Here is a 20,873-nt window from a genome sequence, read left to right on the forward strand (position 1 = left end):
AGTTCTTGTATTGTGAGAAAGGGAGAAAAGTACCTCTTTCTCTACCTGCTCTATCCCATGCATAATCTTAGAAACCTCGATCATGTCCCTCCTCAGCCGTCGTTTCTCCAAGCTAAAGAGCCCCAAGCGTTTTAACCTTTCCTCATAGGGAAAGTGTTCCAACCCTTTTATCATTCGAGTTGCCCTTTTCTGTACTTTTTCCAAAGCTATAATATCCTTGGGAAAAGTGCAGAAAAGGGCAACTAGAATGGTTGTATCTACCAGCAGGCCAAACCTTGTAAAGAGTAGACTGTGTCTACACACGGAGGCTCTTTCCTAAGCTCTTATGGTTCATGGCTAATCCATGCTGCAGATTCGCAGAGAAATTGTGAATGGTACATTCTGCATGCAAAGCCGAGGTTCAGTCTCAAGTTCAGGGTTGCCAACTTCCAGGTGGCACATAGAGATCTGTTACCCGGGAGAGAATGGCTGCTTTGGAGAATGGATTCTATGGCATTATACCCTGCTGAGGTCCCTCTCCTCAGTCTCCACCCCCAAAATCGCCAGGTATTTTCCCAAGCCAGAGCTGGGAACCCTACTCGGGCAGCAGGTGCTGGGCAAGGACTGGAAAGCTGCTGCCAGTCCGAATAGGCAACACTAAAGCTAGGCCAATGGTCTGACTTGAGAGAAGGCAGCTTTGTCATTTAGGAACCCGATTCTCATTTTGGATACCAGGAGTTCTGGGTTTGAATCCCTAATACGATCACATATGGGGGAAAGCATCCTAAAATATTTAGAAAGTGGCTTACTGGAGCACATTTTTCATGTGCAGACGGTCCAAGGTTCAGTCCCTGTCATTTCCCAATCCAGACCCTTCCCCCTCATTTCATGCCTCTGGGTCCCCTATCCCCTCAGGAGTAGCATTTCGTGAAGACCAGGGGGCTGCAGTGAGAAGGATGAAGCAGGAACGTTTCCTTCTGCTGCTAGAAACTTTAGTCTGGACCCAACCTGGTTTCTCTGCCTGAGGCCCAGCTTCCAGTCACAGGTAAAACTACACTAGACACATCAAAAAAGCATACGGCAGCTTCATATATTCCATCTGTATAACAAGCAGGCACATATATAAAGTTTTCATCAGTTAAAAAAAAGTTATGTACATTCAATTATTTTCTTGGATGACAGCCCTAAAGATAAGAACTTGATATTCCAGAATACTATCTGTAAAATGCTTTATGCCAATGATACACAATGGCTCAGAAGCCTTTGACATGCTACCGGTGGCTCTTCTCAGCACCATTCCCCAATGTGGTTTCAGGAGTTGGCAAGGCCCTGGTGGAAGGACTTGCATGAATGGAAAGAGGGAAGCTGCTGCTACCTACACCGAGGCATTTGACCTCAAGCAATATCTGACCACAATCCAAAATAATAATTTTAGACAAGAGTGCCCAGTGCTTATTTTGTAAAAAGTAGTAGTGCTGGTGTTCACAGATAAGGCTGCACTGATGTTCACCAAATCCTCCCACAGGAGTTGGGAGGGCAGCCCAAAAGGTGCCATACAGTACTTCATATTAGTGGGTACTTCCGAATGTGCCAAAACCGAAAAAACCTGAATGTGCCAAACCGACTCTAGGCCAGGCAGAACTTTAATCCATACAGATGAAGACTATATTCTTTCTTCGACAGTAAATGATCAATCACCTGAGTCAAATACATGAAGTTGCTGGTCTTGGACAGGATCTGCCCCTTTATCACCTCCTCCAAATACGTACAACCGGTCCCCAATTGCTGCAGAGGATGTGTGGTATGTCCTTGGGGACGGTGGAGTGCCGGTGACTTCAAGACTCTCCCAAGTTCCACTTTCTAGTGAGAAAACCGTAAGGGTTCACAAATGATCAGATTCATACCAAGGAACCAATCTAGATGTTAAAGCCATCCTTCCTGGAGGTTATATCTGGAGAACTGAGCTGTGACTAATGAATGCTCATATTGAAACAAACAGGTACCCCCTTGCTTCCTTCCTGTCCTATCACTGGAGGTCCAACAGGAAGTAATGCGTGATAAGGCCTTTTTGATGGTAGCACCAGGATTGCTGATACCCTCTCCCACGAGGCACAGATGACATCTCTCATTGCAGCTTTTAGGAGGATGGTAAAATTCACTTCTTCTGCAGAGTTTTTCATTTGGCTGAGGCTGGCTGTACTAAAGATTTGAAATTTTTGTCTAGAGACCAACAGAACACCTATTGTTTTCTCAAGTGCTAATTTATTGCTTTGTGAATTTTAACTCTGTGTTTTTACTGAATTCATACTTTCATTGTTTGTATAATGATGATAAATATTTTTATTTGTATGATGACTTTCATATCACAATGGGCCAGTTTGGTGTAGTGGTTAAGTGTGCAGACTCAAATCTTGGAGAACCGGGTTTGATTCCCCACTCCTCCACTTGCACCTGCTGATGTGACCTTGGGTCAGTCGCAAGCTCTGGCACAGCTGTACATGAAAAAGAAGTTTGTCTCAGAGTTCTCTCAGCCCCACCCACCTCACAGGGTGTCTGTTGTGGGGAGGGGAAGGGAAAGGAGTTTGTAAGCCACTCTGAGACTCCAAGTGAAGGGCAGGATATAAATCCAATCTCCTCTTCTTCTTCTTCTGTTATTGAAAAGACTAAAATAGACACTGCTAGCACTTTATGATATTGAATTGTTTTATATTGAACTGTTTTTAGATGGTCCTATGATAAATTCAACTTATTTATGTGTTTTACTCTCATGTAAGCCACCCTGAGCCTGCCTTGGTGGGGTATAAATTGAATAAATAAAGAGAGAAAAGCATTTTAATAAAGAAATATCTTCAGGAACTGCAAGCATTAAACTGAAATTATAAACACAAGTAGTGCATACATTTTTTGGAAGTGTCCCATGCCAAGGGGGAAAGCCAACCACAGAGCTTCCTTGATTTTACACAGTTTTGGAGATTTGTTAATTACTTGTTCAAAAGTATTTCAAAAATGATCAATTACTTCTTTCCCCAGGGCACAAAAAGCTTCTTGAAGGGGAAGGCTCCTCAAACCAGGTCAGATCCATGGTATATGACCAATAATATTGTACAAAAGTTTTTTTAAGAAAGATAGCTTGAAGTAACAAATAAGAAGTGACAAACACTTACGCAGGTCCAGAACTTGCAAGCAATTCCTGTTCCCTGACTCATTGGCCCCTCCAAACACCCAGAGTTTTGTGGGCTGACTGACAGGAATGAAGGCTGAATGCTCATATCGGGGCAAGAGGCCTTCCCAATGAGGCAAGTTCCAACTGTGTCCATCTATGGGATATTAAAAAAAAACCACTGGTAAGAGCATGGGGTGGTTTGCAGTGCAATCCTAAGAATGCTTCCTCAGCAGTACGCCCCACTGAAGAGACCTGAATACGATTCTGATTAGACCTGCTTAGGATTGCTCTGTTACGATCATACGCACATGCAGGTACTGTAATCCTCTCCTCTAAATACAAAACGACATTCTGTATCCAGGCAACCTAACTCCTAAAATCCTGAAAGCGGAAACACTAAAATATGCAACTAGCATAAATTATGTAAATAAACAGGATTTCTCTTTTATTTTGCACATTTTATTCTGCAATGTTTACTGTTCTCCTTAATTTTAACCTGCTACTACTAGTCCACAGGGAAAGGCAAAGAACACTTTAAGCCCTGAGTGCTATAAATTCAGCAATTCCTGTAGCTGTGTCAATTACTCCACACACTTTCAGAACCCCAAGGACCAGAAACCTGCTTTTTAAATGCGAAAACTTAAGATTCCTGAGAAGTTGATTTCAGTACTTAATATACTTTTCCTGTGCTCCTATAACATAAACTCAGCTGCAAAATACACCCGTCCCGGACCCTTACCAAGATCGATGAAGTACACATCAGAGAAGCTGCCGTTTGGGTTTGCTCCCCCTACAAGGACCACTTTGCCTTTACTACTGCCCGAGTCCAATGGAGGCAAGTATAAGCAGTTGTGGCCCACACGACCACAGGGGCTCTCCCCAAGTGGGGCAAAGGTGTACCTGAAATAAAGAAGCAAAGGGTTTGCCGAAAAACTGTAGTTCTGTATGGAGCAGAGAAAAGCGATAATTTTACCAGGACATAAATTCCATTGAATCCAGTAGGACTGGCATCTGTGCAAACTTGTATAGGACTGGATTGCACAGGCCTGTCCTGAACTGGTGGCAGCTAAGAGGCCAATCTGTGAATCAGGAAGTCTCTGGTCCAGATCTTCCTCTGCTATACACTCACTCAGCAGCCTTAGTTCAAGACTCTTAGTCTCAGCCCTTCCATCTGCAATATGGGGATAATACAAGGTAGTATATAGGTAGTGGTGCACAGAAGCACAACAGCACATCAGATCCTCAGAAAGTGAGAGAAATCCTACACCCCACTGTTTCTGCCAACCGCCTCTCAATCTTCCTTTAGCTGTCTCTCCTGTGCTTTTTCATTGCCAAGTCTTTCTCCTCCCTTCAGCTGGGGGGCGGGTCATCTCTTCCAGCCCAAACACCCCATTTCCAGGCACAGCTCTTGCAGATCAACCACCTTTCACCTCACACCGATCACGTACTGATGGACTGAATCTTGGTGATCAAAGGTCAACAACCTCATTACAACATTATTATGGGACAATTATATTTTAGGGAAGAGCTATGCTTCCAGGTTTTATACACGCAGACCCCGGTTCAGTCCCAGGCAGCTCCATTTAAAAATTATTTCACATAGCAGAATTTGGGGGAACCTTTCTCTGCCTGAGATTCTGGAGCGCTAGCCAGAGAAAATAATATCTAATTAATCAATGCTCTGCAATATCATGCCGTTATTCGAGCATAGCTTTAACTGCAAGAGGATTACCAAGGTGTCCTTATTGTGAAAAAACTGACAAAGGGCGTGCTCTTTTTCGCCTGGGATGAGCAAACAACGTCTACGGAGTCTGCACGCGCAGGATCGCCGCAAGCTCCTCCGCGCCGGAACCCAGGCCACCTCTCACTAATGACCAAGCGCTGACTCCTCCATTTGCAAGTCAAAAGCTCCATCCACACGCACGGAAGCCGCCCCACCCCGCTTCACAAACGCACCAGGTCGCGCCTTCTGGCGCGTCTCCAGGGTTCAGCTCCCGCAGCAACGCCCGCGATTCGGAGTCCGGCCCCATTGATTCAGACCGAGGAAGAAGAGCAGGAGGCGTGGTAGAAATCAGGTCCCCGCCTTCCCCCGGGCCGTTGCTAGGAGATGCATGGCCCCGCCCTTAGGAGAGCAACGGTGCTGGCCTCCTTCCGCGCGCGCCCCCCGCCCCTACCTAGGGTTTTTATTCGCAGTTCTGCACTTTTAATTCCGAGGTGCAATTTTTAATTAAAGGGAGGGGCATGTGAGTACTAATGCAGATAGTGCCTGAGAGCAAGTGTGCAGAGTTGCGTACAACTGAGAAACTCTCCCGTTACATTTTAAGCACTGCACATTATTCAGCACCATTTTTTAAAAAGGCTTAAAGGGGATTTGCGACATCTCTTAAATCTAGCGGATTTGTTCTGGCAGGAACTTCCCTGATCTGGAGTCTACTTCATCCAGTGCACAGAGGGTTATTCTCAATTAGCAGGCTGAGATATGGAATACATGCACGGCTGCCACACTGTCTCAGAATAGGCCTGTTCTTCCCAGCAGGAAAACTTGAGCATTTTATAATTTACCGCATATCAGCAACTTGTACACACAGCAAGTTAGTCCAGATAGATTCGAGTCCAGCAGCAAGTTAGTACTGCAAAACAGCAGTAAAAATGACAAATCCTGTTATCGCTCAAAAGTCCACAACTGCAAGGTGGCAATCTTAAACACGGCATATCAGCAACTTGTACACACAGCAAGTTAGTCCAGATAGATTCGAGTCCAGCAGCAAGATAGTACTGCAAAACAGCAGTAAAAATGACAAATCCTGTTATCGCTCAAAAGTCCACAACTGCAAGGTGGCAATCTTAAACACGTTTACTTAAAAACAAGAGAATTACTGTCTGTAGTCAACTACAGACATTGACTATGCTAAAGCCTTTGACTGTGTGGATCACAACAAACTATGGCAGGTCCTTAAAGAGATGGGAGTACCAGACCACCTCACATGTCTCTTGAGAAACCTGTATAAGGGCCAAGAAGCGACAGTTAGAACCGGATATGGAACAACTGATTGGTTCAGCATAGGAAAAGGAGTACAACAAGGATGTATATTGTCACCTTGCTTATTTAATATATATGCAGAGTACATCATGCAAAATGCTGGCCTGGATGAATCACAAGCGGGAATTAAGATTGCTGGGGAAAAGATCAACAACCTCAGATATGCAGACGACACCACTCTAATGGCAGAAAGTGAAGAGGACCTAAAGAGCCTCCTGCTCAGAGTAAAAGAGGAGAGCGCAAAAGTGGGCTTGAAGCTCAACATCAAAAAAACTAAGATCATGGCATCCGGCCCCATCACTCCTTGGCAAATAGAAGGGGAAGTCGTGGAAGTAGTGACAGACTTCACGTTCCTGGGATCCCAGATCACCGCAGACTGTGACTGCAGCCATGAAATTAAAAGACGCCTGCTCCTTGGGAGGAAAGCGATGGCGAACCTAAACAGCATGATAAAAAGTAGAGACATCACCCTGCCAACAAAAATCCGCATGGTCAAAGCAATGGTATTCCCAGTAGTCATGTATGGCTGCGAGAGCTGGACTATAAGGAAGGCCGAGCGCCGAAGAATAGATTCTTTTGAACTATGGTGCTGGAGAAGACTCTTGAGAGTCCCTTGGACTGCAAGAAGAACAAATCAGTCAATCCTCAAAGAAATCAACCCTGACTGTTCCCTGGAAGGCCAGATAATGAAACTGAAGCTCAAATACTTTGGCCACCAAATGAGAAGGGAGCACTCACTGGAGAAGACCCTGATGCTGGGAAAGATTGAAGGTCAAAGAAGACGGGGACGGCAAAGGATGAGATGGTTAGACAGTGTCAGGATAGAGAACTACCAGAAGTACAAGCTGGGTTTCGAAGAGGTAGAGGAACTAGAGATCAAATTGCCAACATTCGCTGGATTATGGAGAAAGCAAGAGAGTACCAGAAAAATATCTACTTCTGCTTCATTGACTATGCTAAAGCTTTTGACTGTGTGGATCACAACAAACTATGGCAGGTCCTTAAAGAGATGGGAGTACCAGACCACCTCACATGTCTCTTGAGAAACCTGTATAAGGGCCAAGAAGCGACAGTTAGAACCGGATATGGAACAACTGATTGGTTTAGCATAGGAAAAGGAGTACGACAAGGATGTATATTGTCGCCTTGCTTATTTAATATATATGCAGAGTACATCATGCGAAATGCTGGCCTGGATGAATCACAAGCGGGAATTAAGATTGCTGGGGAAAAGATCAACAACCTCAGATATGCAGACGATACCACTCTAATGGCAGAAAGTGAAGAGGACCTAAAGAGCCTCTTGCTCAGGGTAAAAGAGGAGAGCGCAAAAGTGGGCTTGAAGCTCAACATCAAAAAAACTAAGATCATGGCATCCGGCCCCATCACTCCTTGGCAAATAGAAGGGGAAGTCGTGGAAGTAGTGACAGACTTCACGTTCCTGGGATCCCAGATCACCGCAGACTGTGACAGCAGCCATGAAATTAAAAGATTTCCTTGGGAGGAAAGTGATGGCGAACCTAAACAGCATGATAAAAAGTAGAGACATCACCCTGCCAACAAAAGTCCGCATGGTCAAAGCAATGGTATTCCCAGTAGTCATGTATGGCTGTGAGAGTTGGACTATAAGGAAGGCCGAGCGCCGAAGAATAGATTCTTTTGAACTATGGTGCTGGAGGAGACTCTTGAGAGTCCCTTGGACTGCAAGAAGAACAAATCAGTCAATCCTCAAAGAAATCAACCCTGACTGTTCCCTGGAAGGCCAGATAATGAAACTGAAGCTCAAATACTTTGGCCACCAAATGAGAAGGGAGCACTCACTGGAGAAGACCCTGATGCTGGGAAAGACTGAAGTTCAAAGAAGACGGGGACGGCAAAGGATGAGATGGTTAGACAGTGTCATAGATGCAACGAACATGGAGTTGAGCAAACTTCAGAGGACGGCGAAAGACCGGAAGGCCTGGCGTGATCTGGTTCATGGGGTCGCGAAGAGTCGGACTCGACTGTGCGACTGAACAAAAAGTCAACTACTCAGTGCCAGTCTTTACCAAAGTCAGGCTCTAAAACTGTCACAAGATATGAATTAAATCAGCATATGAATTCCTTTTCAGCATCTTCATGTTGGATTCTTTCTTTGAAATTCTATTTCTGAATGTAGTAACTTTTAACTGAATTCCAGAGAGTTTGAAATAGTTTGAGTCTTTTCATTTCTAACTGTAAAACCAGAAAGGAGTCTTATGCAATGCTATGTGGATCTACTCAGAATCTCACAGGTCTACTCAATGGGGGTTATTTCTGGAAAAGTATACTGTCAGACTGATGTTTTGATATATAAGCTTTCTTGGGCTAAAGCCCATCACTCTGTCTCGTGGAAGCTTATGATCTGTTAGTTTTTGAGAAGATACAACAAGACTTTGCTTCTGCTGGCTATCACACCATCTGTGATAACCGTCTGCTGTGTGTCCTTTTATTCTCTGTCATGGACAGTTGGGTTTAGGTAACAAAAATGACAGAAAAGAATCGCTGACTTTTGACTGGTGTGTGAAACTTGTCATAGAGGTCGTAAAAGCCTGCCGTGGCTGAAATGCTCTGCTCTGCAAAGCTGTCACAAGGCCTAAACGTCCTGCGCCCTTCCTTTCCCTCTGGTTACCGTTTTTCACTTTTCCAGATCAAGACTAGCTTTTTGGAGGAGGCAATCCAAAGCACGGCACATATGGAACTCACTGTCACAAGATATGGTGCTGGTCTCTAGCTCAAGTGGCTTTTGGCTTTGGAAGGAGCCAAGCAAAATTAACGGAGGAGATGTCGGTCAATTGCTGTTAGACGCAATAGATCAGTGAAAACTCCTTGTTCAGGAGTAGTATGTCTAGGAATTCTTGTTGCGTGGCGACGAAGCGGTAACAACAGAAACAGGTTTTGGCCTCTCTCCCCAGTTTCTGGGCTTTCCCCCGCCTCTGAGAAAATCAGGGAGGACTACAGGGACATTTGATCCAGCCGGGTTCTCTTCTTCTATTCTGACACTTAGTCTGTTGCACTTCGTAGAACGACTTTCTGAGGAAACACCGTTAATAAGGAAAGAGGAATTGACTACAAATCCCAGAATGTCACGGAGCAAAATGGGTTCTTGTACGCAAAATACGCAGTGCACCCTGGGTGAGGGAAAAGCCGGAAAGGGTAGGAGGAACGCTCTTCTATAGAATTCAAACGTAAACCGGAAGTGGGGGCTCTCATTTCCGGTAAGGGCCGCATTCCCTCCAGCTGGGAGAAAACAGAGAAAGGAAGGGGGGGGGGGAGAGAATCTGTGTGATTCTTGATCTCCCTCCGCGCGCGCTTAGCCCGGAAAATTTCCGGGATCGGATTTACCAGCGCGCAACCCGGAAGTACTGACCTTTGTTTCCGGGCCCAGCTATCTCCTACCCTCTCTCCTTTCACTTGTTTTCTCCCTTCCTTCCTCTCTCCCTCCCTCTCTCCTTCATTTCTTCCCCTACTTCAAAGCGGCCCTTCCAAAATGGCGCCCCTGGACTTGGATAAGTACGTGGAGATCGCGCGACTCTGCAAGTACCTGCCTGAGAATGACCTCAAGGTAAGATGGGCGGCCTTGGGGCGGAAGGAGCGGGGCTATTCCTCTCCTCTCTTGTTACCCTGTGAGGTTTTCTTTTATGTAAGCCGCCTGGGGGAGACTAGAGGCGGCACACGAAAGTTTTAGTGGAGTTCCATAGGCGAGTTGAGAATGTGGGTGCCCTGCAGTCGGCTGGGGCTCTTGGGGGCTTCCTTCTGCTCCCGGCTTCGGCGAGTTGGAGCGGGGTTTGAAGGCTGTCTCGTGAGGAAGTTGTGGTGGCACTGAAATGTCATAAACAGCTCACCCGGAGGAGAATTTTGAGGTAGGGAGCCACTTGGAGCTCCTTTCTCAGTTGGTGTTGTGGCAGTGGGTTTCTGGGAGGTTTTGTAAGTCTTGTCAAACACCTGATGGTTGTTGTTGTTGTTATTTATTATTGGATTTATGGATCACCCAATCCCTGCTGCTGCAAGGCTCTGGGCAATGTACAGTGGCGATAAAAACATCAAACATAGAATAAAACATCTGAATAACATCAATACCACAAATCTCAGATAGCGACTTCCAATTATTTCCGTTTACAGACTGCCGACCACTTTGTGGGGGGGGGGCAGGGCAAATACAGAGAGCAGAAGAGGGTGCCAGCCAAGGTGGTAACCGTATTGATGCTACAGAAATCCTGTAAACAGGCTGTATTAGAGAGGAGACTGATGGTTTAGTAGAGTTCTCTGGAGGGTAATGCTTTAGTTATTGCAGTATTTTGTAAACTTTCTCAAGCACAAGGTTGTGTGTGTTATAAGCAAATTAATTAGGTTAAAGTGTCCGAGTGTGGTGACTAGAGGTGGATGTGGCTTAGAGTAAGGCAGGGCAGGACACTGGCATTCCTATTTGACATAGGGTTAGATCCAGATAAAATTTTCCATCAGCAAATAGAATTTTCCTACCACCCTACTACAGCCCACTCATTTCCACAGAATGAGACATAGAGGACCTTGAGGATGACATGAAGGAGGTTTTAGTAGGAAGGGGAAATTGGTGGGAGCTGCTACTTTAAGTCGGGATCCAGCCCATAGAGATAAGCTAATATTTTATACTGAGATCAGGAAGAAGAAGGGAGTATATGTTCTGATAAATGTAGCATTTCAATAGGGGAGAAAACCAGAATGTAGCTTCTTTCTTGGAAAACAAACATGATGAATGGAGAACAGCAGGGCTTCCTTTCTCTAGGAGGTAGATAAAAGAGCATATTTGGTCAGGTACGGCTTTCTTTACCTCTGCATGACACACTGCAGAGACAAGCCTAGTATCTGTCATCTCAGTGCTTTTATACACACCTGTTAAAAGTTTTAGGAGCCTGTGCACATCTCAAATGGGTTAGTTGGAATACAAAAATCATTTTCTCCCCAGTTTGAGTATATTAGTGCAATGACAGATGGGAAGATGTGGGTTCATTTCCTCTGAGCAGGTTTTTGTTCTGCACAGCAGCTGTCTCCAGGAAATGGTTTGCAGCTAATGTTTTGCCGTATGTTTGTGCTTCAAGCTCTTGGCGGCCAGGGCTTTTGTCTTTGAATGGTCCCTAAAAAGAGCCTACACTGGGTGGTTTTTAAAATTTATTTTTCTCTTTTAGGCAACTGTAGCCTCTAAGGGAGTACTGCTTGTTAAACCACTTTATTTTTGCAATGATATACTAATTTTTATTTTAAGACAGAATGCCGTTTTTCCAATGTACTTGAGCCTGATAAAGTTCTTTGCCATGTACAGTGATTTGTACCATATACTGGAGCAGAAAAATATAACCTAAATGTGCTTCTTATTTTTTAAAAATGGTTTCCCATAATAATATTGTATCTCTTCTGTGATGCCATTTAGTACTTAGTAAGGCCTTTGCTTGGTTAACTCTGTTATCTTTTCGGTTGCTATCAAAATCAGCAGGCAAGATCTGGAATAATTTGGGATGTAGGTAGCTGTGTTGGTCCTTAGCAAAGGCCAGGAAAGAAAAAGCCATTTAATATCTTGTAATGAGACCAATCAAAATACCACATTATGGGTGTGCAAGTGTTCATATTTACCTGAATTCTTCTGTTTAAAGGAGGAGGGGGGAGTTGAGGAGTGAGCGCTTTCAATCCCTGATCTTAAGGACTCCTTATTTGCCTCTTGTGTAAGATGATCTGCCAACTTCAAAGAATGCAGGTTGGGGCTAGTATCAAATTGGACTCTTTGCCATCTATGAGGAAGCAGCAAAAAAGGGAAGCCATTCATTTAAGAACACAAACTCCAGTAGCTTATCAAATATATATCTTATTTGATAACACACAAAACAAAAGGCTTGAATAAGTTACTGGGAAATAAAAACACTAGTGGCTTCATTGCTAAAACTTGAATATCTTCCTGGTGTGTAAATAATCTTGAGGCTAATAGCAAGTAAGAATTGTTTTCTAGTGAGCAAGAGGAAAAAGGTTTTGCAAATCAAACACTGATCTCTACATTTTACCTAGCAAAAACAGTGACATGTAGAAGGACTGACTGTGTCATCCAAGCCAGTTTTGGTTTGACAAGTTTCTATGCAGTTCAGCTGGCCTTTGACAAGGTGCTTAAAATACATTTCAAGATGTTATATTGGATTAAACCCTTTTTCTGATCCAGGGTTTCAGGGTGGTGAGTGATGGGGGGAAAATAGAATGGCTCCAGATTGTTCTGGTATAGGTGCTATTGACCCAGAATGTACATATTCTATCATATGTAGCAAGCTGGTAGTTATTCAGAGTTCAGACAAATTTTCATACTGACCCAAGTAATTTTTCTCCCTGTAGCGCTTGTGTGACTATGTGTGTGACCTGCTCCTGGAAGAATCTAATGTACAGCCTGTTTCTACGCCAGTGACCGTCTGTGGAGATATACATGGACAGGTGAAATTTCATACAGATTATTCTTTTGGCATTCTCCTCTTCAGCACCAGAGAGGGCAGACAACTGCAAGTGTTATAGAGTTTGCAAGTATTTGCTTATGGAAAAACAGCTACTGTATTTGAAACCTCTTGTGATCCCCCCCCCCCCCCCCCCCCCCCAGCCCCTGTATTCTTGGTGCCATTGAAGGGAAGAGTGGTCTTGATGTATTTGCTAACAATACTAGGCTGTCTCTGTAATTCAGGAGTGATGGTTCGTGTGCAGCGTGCCAATAATGTTGCTGGTATTTTCTAACTTTTCCAAAGTTAGCGTTCAGTCCCGTCACGTGTCTCTCCACCTCAAAAGTGGTATTTGATGGGTATTTGAATAATTTTCTGAGGGACACGGTCGTGTAACTTTCCCGCTTCTGATCCTTGTTCAGAAACAGGCAGTTTTTAGACTGCAGTTAATTGAGTTCCTTAATGCTTGTGTGGATTTCCCCCTGAAGGCCCTGGCAGAAGATAGAATTCCATTCCAAGTAGGTGTGCACTGTGCCTAGAGAACTTCTGGGTTAACTTCAGGGTTTTCGGTGGGAGAACTTACATTTAACAACACTGATTAATGGGCCCTTATCTGGATGAGAACGGGTGAAAGTTCCCTTGCACTGGTATAATTTTACAAGCTGAGGTAATACACCAGTATGGAGAGAGCAGTTGTCAAGCTACAGCTGCAGCAGTAAAGATACCCTGTGTATTAGTTGGATGAGGTAGAAAACAATCACAGCAGGAGCAGTATGAGGCAGGGGCATCCCTGAGCAGTGCAGAATGACCATTGGCCATACTCCTCCCTTGCACACTATATCACTCTGCAATCATAAAACATAGCTTACATTAAAAGAAGGGGGGAAACGAACTATCAAGGCTTGCAACGTGAAAAAAAGCAAAGATTGTTGACTCAGGATGGATTTATTTTATTCAACATTTTCAATACATTGTACAACTAAATCCCACAAATGTAATTTATTCAAACTTTCTTTTCTAATCATGGAAGCTAATAACTAAATCTTTAAGGTGTTTCATCCACTCTTTCTTACTCAGTGTTGTTAATTTTTTCAGCAGCATGAAAGTGGTGGTTATGGAATTTAATGCAAAGTCTTTAAATATATTTGGAGTTTCCCATAATTCTGGGATGAGGGGGAGGCTACACCTTATTCCACTAGAGATCATATCTTGCCGAATTTGGCAGAATCTTACCATGCATCAGCACTTTTACCATCAATTAAAAAAAATGGTATTTTCTGCTTTATGATGTGAACACTTTCCATCCATTGAACCAAATGTTTTTACTAGTTTACTTGAGGCTGAATGCCACTGATTTGTCATTTTTACCACATTTTCACACATTGTAAGACAAGGAGAAAGTAGGGCCTTTTATAAATAGGAAATACATTGCAGGACCATTTCTCCTTGTATTTTTTTTCCACTGGCTTGCTATGTAGATTACCTAGGAGATTTTATAGTTCCTTTCTCTACTAATTCTCAATTTACCAGTTTCCTTATTGTCCCTTCCTTTCTCATTTGAGCTATCTAAAAACTTTTTTGTTGCAAATACTGACACACTGTAACATTACCTCTACAGCTAACAAAACAGTATCAAATGGAATCACTGCATCATTGTGGATGAGATTATACCTTAAACAGCCCTTCTCTTTTAGCTCCCAGAAGCAACTTAAATCAGGTTTAAAATGTTTCCACCTAAGTATAGTAGGAATAGATGTATTTATTTGCTTGCCTGTTTTTCTTTCCCTTGTGGGATTTTGGTCTCCCACCCAGGTTGCTGGTGGGACCCAGACCAGTCTAGCTATCTAATTTGTATTAATGTAGCATCCACTTGTTATAGCGTGCATAGCTTTTTGTGATATAAATGTGGGATTCTGAGCAGGTGCGTGCTGTGGATGCCTCTGTCCAATCTGTGTGTGGTAAACAAATGCCTTTCAGAGCCATTACTTATAAACAAAAGCAAGGATTACCTCCTGCTATCAAATGAGAGTTCTGAGTAATTTGGACTGCCATGCTAAAAGCTGCAAACTTGCTGTTGTTAAAGTTCATTTTTTTTCTTTTGCCTTTCAGTTTTATGATTTATGTGAATTGTTTAGAACTGGAGGTCAAGTTCCCGACACAAACTACATATTTATGGTATGTACAAACTGAATGCTAAAAAAAATACAGCTACTGTTAATGAAACATAATGTTAATCTGGGATTTGGAACACCCAGCAGGCTTTTGGCTTGTATTCAGTATGTCTTGCCTCTTTGCTTTCCTTATACTCTAAAAAAAAATGTGATCTGGCCCATGGTGAGTTGTAAGAAAGGATTCAAAGGCTATGTGCTGTCAACAGGGCTTGAAAAAAATTCCAGGTGCCTAGAAATGTAAAACTGTTAACTTGGTCCTACACAAAACCGACAGGATTGGACAAATCTTTGCCGCAGCTCTTGTTCCATATTATGGGAATTCTGTTATGGATCTCGGTTCACAAGTAGGAGGGGGCAGAGGGCTGAGGTGCTGTCACTGGGCAGGAGCGGCAATTAATGGAGCAGAGGGAGATGATTCTACAATTAACCAATCTATTAAAAGTCTGCATTTTTCAGTAGGGTTGTCCTAATGGTCATGATCCTGCAATGTTTTTGCTGATTTGCTTTGTGAAAGAGAGGGGCATGAGAAGTGCATTTGGAAGTACAAATAGTGGCCTAATCCAACACATGTGCTGTCTCAAGTGCCACAAAGCTCAGTCAAACCAGCTCTCAAGTGAATGTACCTAATATTGCTGCCCAACTCATTGTCGTACATGTACATATGAAGGGGTCTTGTACTGAATCAGGCCATTGTTCAGTTTAGTCCAGAATTGTCCTCTCTGACTGGCTGCAGCTCTCAGTGGTCTCAGGCAGAGTGAAATCCATCCCAGAAGTTATCTGAGGTCCATTACCAGGAGATGCCAGGGATTGAACCTGTGACCATTTGCATGCAAAATATATGCTCTGCCACTGAGTGAAACGCTGTTTTAACTTTCAGGGTGACTTTGTAGACAGAGGCTACTACAGCCTTGAGACGTTTACATATCTTCTTGCGCTAAAAGCAAAATGGCCTGATCGTATCACACTCTTGCGTGGGAATCATGAAAGCAGACAGATAACACAAGTGTACGGATTTTATGGTAAGGGCTTTTCTTTTTTAGAAAATTCTCAGTTGTAGTCAGCACACAAGCTTGTCTCTCTGGAACAAGCTTGTCTCTCTGGAAGTTGTAGTTTTTGGAAACTTGTCTCTCTGGAAATTGCGGTATTGAAGACATGGATTATGGGAAATGATTTTATCACAACTGTAAACAAAGATAAAAATGTAATTTAGGAAGCTGTAGGTACACTTCTGATGCTGTGGATTGTTAAAATCTAGCAGCGGTAGTACTAGGTGTGTGTGTTTTTTGTTGTGATTTGCATAGGTGGGTGCAAGAAACTGAGATTTGGCTCATGGATAGTAAACTGGATTGGGCTTGAAAATGCTGTATTCAAATCCCTAGTATTTCATGACTCTGCTGAATAATCCTGGGCACTGGAATTTAAACACCCATTCTGTCACTTTGTCAAAAGTTAACTATCCTTGAACAGTGAGTAAGAGTAGGTAAAGATTGTCTGTAACCTGTCCCATCTTTGCTTTAGATGGCGTAGATTAAAATAGTGATCAGTCATTCAAGAAATGTTGATGAGTTAAGATGGACAGCTTTATAATATGGTAGTGCAAAAGGACTATCAAAATGAAGTGACTTGTGGAGGCGTCCGTAGAGTGAGTAAGGTGAACATATGTGGCCAGGCTCTCAACCATTCTAGAAGCTCAGTGTGTCTTGTCTGGTTATCTTCTGAACCTGCAACCCTACTTGTCCAGCTGGACTGTGAAACTGTAACTAATACAACATGGTTTTCCGTGCCTCCTTCCTTTCTTTCTCTCATTCTAACAGATGAATGCCAAACCAAATATGGTAATGCTAATGCCTGGAGATATTGCACCAAAGTCTTTGACATGCTTACAGTAGCAGCGGTAAGGGTTTTTTTCTTAATGCACCTTATGAAAATGGAAAATGAGTGACTGTTTCCTAAATGTCTGTTGAATTTCAAGCTTGTGATGCTCGTATCCCTCTCTTCATCTTTAAGTTAATAGATGAGCAGATACTCTGTGTACATGGGGGCCTGTCTCCAGACATCAAAACACTGGATCAGATCCGAACTATTGAGCGCAACCAAGAGATTCCACACAAAGGAGCATTTTGTGATCTTGTCTGGTCAGACCCAGAAGATGTTGACACCTGGGCAATTAGTCCTCGAGGAGCAGGATGGCTATTTGGAGCAAAAGTTACCAATGAGGTAAAAAAAAAGTCCCAAACCCATCTTATAAAATGGTGTGCCTGGCAGCAGTTTCTAGTGTTTAATATTTTACTATTATAAGCAAAATGGGTCAGAAGGCTTGTCTAGCTGTATATTTGATGTGTTGTCTATAAAACGATGACAAGAATGCTGATCTTTTTTTTAATTGAGAGAGTTATTCCCTCAAAGAAAGAAAGAAAAACCAGCATTCTTACCATTGTTTCATAGATGACATGTCAACTTGGTAGCAGCCCTAATGGTCCAGGATAGCCCAGTGTCATCAGAACTTGGAAGCTAAGCAGGGTTGGTCCTTGAATGGGAGATCACAAAGGAAGACTGGGGCTGCTATGCAGAGGAAGGCAAACAACCTCTGCTCAGATCTTGCCTTGGAAACCCCACAAGGTGGAACTTCATGGGGTCGCCATGAGTCAGTTGCAACTCGGCAATACACGTAAATCCTCATCTTGGAAGAATTGTTGAAATCTGTTTCTCTAGCTTGTCATTGCCTCTGGGACAAATGAGTATTTTACAGGGAGAAATACTTTTTCTTTCTTTCTTCGTTTGCAGTCTTCTCATTTGGTGCTCTATGACGTGCATGTGGCAGTTAAGATGGGGAGGAGAGGAGAGGGAGAGGTCCCAGTCCTGCTTTGGCAAGCCCTTATTGTACTTGTGACCAGTGTTCCCTCTAAGCTGAATTAGTGTGAGCTAGCTCACAGTTTTTTAGCCTCCAGATCACACATTTCTGTCGCAGCTCAGGAAGGAGGGCTCCAGAGCAAACTAATTTATGCAGCAGCCAAATCACCTGCTCACAACTTTAATGCCAGTAGCTCCCAAAGGAGAATTTTTGCTCACAAGATTCCACAGCTTAGAGGGAACGTTGCTTGTGACCCAGTGTAAAGCTCTGTCTGGAGATAAATTTACATTACATCCATGACACTGCTGTTAGCGTGACACTGCTGCTGAAGCCTTAGGGTGCAGCAATAAAAACAGCAGCATTTCATGTTGTTGTATCCAGTGTTTATGTGCTTTGCCCCATGTTCCTTAAGCTGGTATTTTGCTTTCAGGACCACATTTTTAAGCACTGGGTTGAATCTGTAGCACCAGGTAGAGAACTGTGCTTACCGAACGGAAGTTCCATTCTTCCCAGCTTTAACCTGCTGTGTTTCCCAAAATGCAGCTCCTGGGGATTGATGAACCCTTGGGAAAGCCTGGGGTGCAGTGTTAAGGTATGCACTGGGAGGGGGACCATCAGTGGAACTCATATGTGAGTGGAAGTCCTCCTTGCAATTGATAAAAGGAGGTTTAAGATCCAGCCCATTGACTCTCGTAGTGAGAGTTCAAGGTGAAGAACAAGTGAACCCCTCAAATGGGAGATCTCATTATTAGTTTTTCTTTAAATATACAATACTCTTCTGAAGGATTGCCGAAACTACTGTCAATGGAAGGGGTTGCCTCCTTTATTGTATCCATTGTAAGTGTTTTGCCTCCCACTCCTTTTAAATTTTACAGTTTGTCCACATCAACAACTTAAAGCTCATCTGCAGAGCCCATCAGCTGGTGCACGAAGGCTATAAATTCATGTTTGATGAGAAGCTGGTAACGGTATGGTCAGCTCCGAACTACTGCTATCGCTGTGGAAATATTGCTTCAATCATGGTCTTTAAAGATGTAAATACGAGGGAGCCAAAGCTCTTCCGGGCAGTCCCAGACTCTGAACGTGTGATCCCGCCAAGAACGACCACGCCGTATTTCCTTTGAGACATGGCTCAGCTCCTTGTACTGTTTTCTTTGTGGTGTACTTTTTATCGAGCACTTTGCTGCTGAAATGTTGCCTCTTGCCTTTTTTATTTTTAAATTATCTAAATGTGTTGTATATTGTGTCTGTAGCGATGCGTCCCTCGATCCTTTCTGCACACCTTTTGTACCCCACCTCCCTTCCCAAGACTTGTCTGTGAGTGCTTCTGAAATGTCTCTAGCACTTACCCTGCTGGTGGTGGTTCTTGCATATTTGTGGGAGTATTTTTTAAGGGAAAACTGCACTTTTCCTTAAAATAATAAAAAATAGAGCAAGGCACCAGAACTAGTCTGATTTCCTTCATTTCATTCAGGAGGTTATTTTCAGGGAGGTTTTTCTTTTTTTGTAAGTTTTTAAGAAATTTCAGCAGCAAAGGCATATTCAGCGTTCACAATGGGACTCGTGATAGAAAGTGTAGCATACACATGTTCAAGATGTAAAAGTGAATTGTCCTACTTATATTTTGTTTTAAAGTGGGTATAAATAAGTGGTCTAAAAGCCTGCCCTGATTATATTTTCATTTTGTTTGCTTTGGGTTTTTTAGGATTCAAAAGTAAAATACAAAACCGGCAACAGGTATTTAAATTTGTATAGTAAAATAATTGTTCAGATTTTTTTCAGATACCTTGTATTTTTAATAAAGTCATATCCTGAATTCCGCCTCTAGGTTAAACATTGGAAATAAAACCCTACATTGTTAATATGAATGTATATGGTCTTTCTCTTTCCTTTGCACACAAGCATCTACTGAAGATTTGATTAGGGTTTGGCTAAGTACAGCTAGGTCTTTTAGGAGTGCAGTTGTATTCTGGAAACTGAGACCACCAATGTACCATTTCTCTGTTCCTGCAAAAACGTGAAGAATCCTGGCAGCTTTCAGTGGATTTTCCCAATTTTTCTCCAATTGTGGTACAGCTGTAAAGATATCAGAGAGAAGGATTTGACAAAAATAGAAAGGACTGGATTCTGACCTCCCTATAATTTTTATTTCCAGCAAAGAACACCTGAACTACTTAATATCATAACTGCAGAGTCTTTATTAGATTACCAAAGAAGCAAGTAATTTTTAAATAGAAAAAAAATTGCATCAAAGTATTTGCTGGACTATGACTAGCATAGTGTATAAAATGTCTCTTCTACTTAAGTGAGTGTATTATGTCTTGATCTTCTTTTTAAATATGCTGCAAGGTTCATTGTCAAGTACCAGGATATGACTGCTGTCTTCATTCACACAAAAAATGTACATAGACCAAGTAAGGGCATCTCCATAGTGTTGTTTAAAAATAAAATTCAATTGTCCTTTTTGTTCTTGTTGAAAAAAGTCCAATATGTTTAGATTTCAAAGTCATTTCTTTTAACTATTAACAGCCTGTTTTCTCAGGACAGTAATTTTACATATTTACCTCTCCAAGACACAAATATTCAGATATGTGGTGTGAAAAGTTAAGTCACTTTATTTAAAAATCTCGAATTGATGTTTTCAAATATAGGGCATATAATAAAGTAGCCTTAGCCTACTCTAAATGCACTAAAATGTATCTTTGCTGGATTTGGATACACTGATTTGGCCTGAAATGAGTTCAATATAAGTGTGTAGGCAGATTCTTGTTTTTACCTTTTTTGGATATGTGTGCCATGATGATAGAAGGTTCCAGTAGAGAATCTGTGCTCTTTTCAGCTGTTCTTCAGCTCTTTATAAACAGCATTGACCCCAGTATCTCTGAGAAATTGTTAATGTGTAGAATAGTGTCTAAGCTACTGATCCCTGATCCAAAGAAATGTAAGCATGCACAATGGAGTATTTTAAAAGCTTAAAAAACCCTCAGTGCAAACTATTTTAATATCCACTTTTTCCCAGCTCCCACTTTAAAAGTAGTATGAAGAGCTTCATGTGGGAGTCTGTGGTAAGGTACAAGAGTTGTGTATTACTGCTTTGATGGACCTCAGTGGGGTCAGGGGCTTACACTGTTTAATCCTCTGGTAAGATTTATAGTAACTTTTAGAAATTGTAGTTACCTAATAAACACTGAAACTATTACTGAATACTAAA

General features: G+C 42.6%; 2 protein-coding genes across 2 annotated transcripts in view; one reads left to right on the plus strand and one right to left on the minus strand.

Annotated features, from left to right (window-relative positions):
- RABEPK (Rab9 effector protein with kelch motifs) overlaps nucleotides 1–5,172 on the minus strand; it is an 8,205-nt gene extending 3,033 nt beyond the window's left edge. The window contains exons 1-4 of the mRNA XM_015422595.1: nucleotides 5,099–5,172; nucleotides 3,882–4,042; nucleotides 3,144–3,296; nucleotides 1,678–1,839 (exon numbers count right to left, since the gene is read on the minus strand). Coding sequence (XP_015278081.1) covers nucleotides 1,678–1,839; nucleotides 3,144–3,296; nucleotides 3,882–4,042; nucleotides 5,099–5,172 — 550 coding nt within the window. The remainder of the gene's footprint in view (nucleotides 1–1,677; nucleotides 1,840–3,143; nucleotides 3,297–3,881; nucleotides 4,043–5,098) is intronic.
- Nucleotides 5,173–9,399: 4,227 nt separating this feature from the next.
- On the plus strand, nucleotides 9,400–20,076 carry PPP6C (protein phosphatase 6, catalytic subunit). The gene is made up of 7 exons (XM_015422590.1): nucleotides 9,400–9,765; nucleotides 12,549–12,644; nucleotides 14,750–14,815; nucleotides 15,689–15,830; nucleotides 16,626–16,705; nucleotides 16,819–17,028; nucleotides 18,538–20,076. The coding sequence occupies exons 1-7, from the start codon at nucleotides 9,691–9,693 to the stop codon at nucleotides 18,784–18,786; spliced, it is 918 nt and encodes a 305-aa protein (XP_015278076.1). The 5' UTR covers nucleotides 9,400–9,690; the 3' UTR covers nucleotides 18,787–20,076.
- The last annotated feature ends 797 nt before the right edge of the window (nucleotides 20,077–20,873 follow it).

Source organism: Gekko japonicus, unplaced genomic scaffold (genome assembly GCF_001447785.1).
Source record: "Gekko japonicus isolate JY-2015 unplaced genomic scaffold, Gekko_japonicus_V1.1 scaffold1640, whole genome shotgun sequence".
NCBI lineage: Eukaryota > Metazoa > Chordata > Lepidosauria > Squamata > Gekkonidae > Gekko > Gekko japonicus.

What these genes read in the sequence shown, in the direction of transcription:
- PPP6C (XM_015422590.1), top strand. Translation starts at nt 9,691, where the DNA reads ATGGCGCCCCTGGACTTGGATAAGTACGTGGAGATCGCGCGACTCTGC. An exon ending in ACAAGTGTACGGATTTTATG is followed by an intron (nt 15,831 to 16,625) that starts GTAAGGGCTTTT and finishes TCATTCTAACAG; the next exon opens with ATGAATGCCAAACCAAATAT. An exon ending in GAGCAAAAGTTACCAATGAG is followed by an intron (nt 17,029 to 18,537) that starts GTAAAAAAAAAG and finishes TAAATTTTACAG; the next exon opens with TTTGTCCACATCAACAACTT.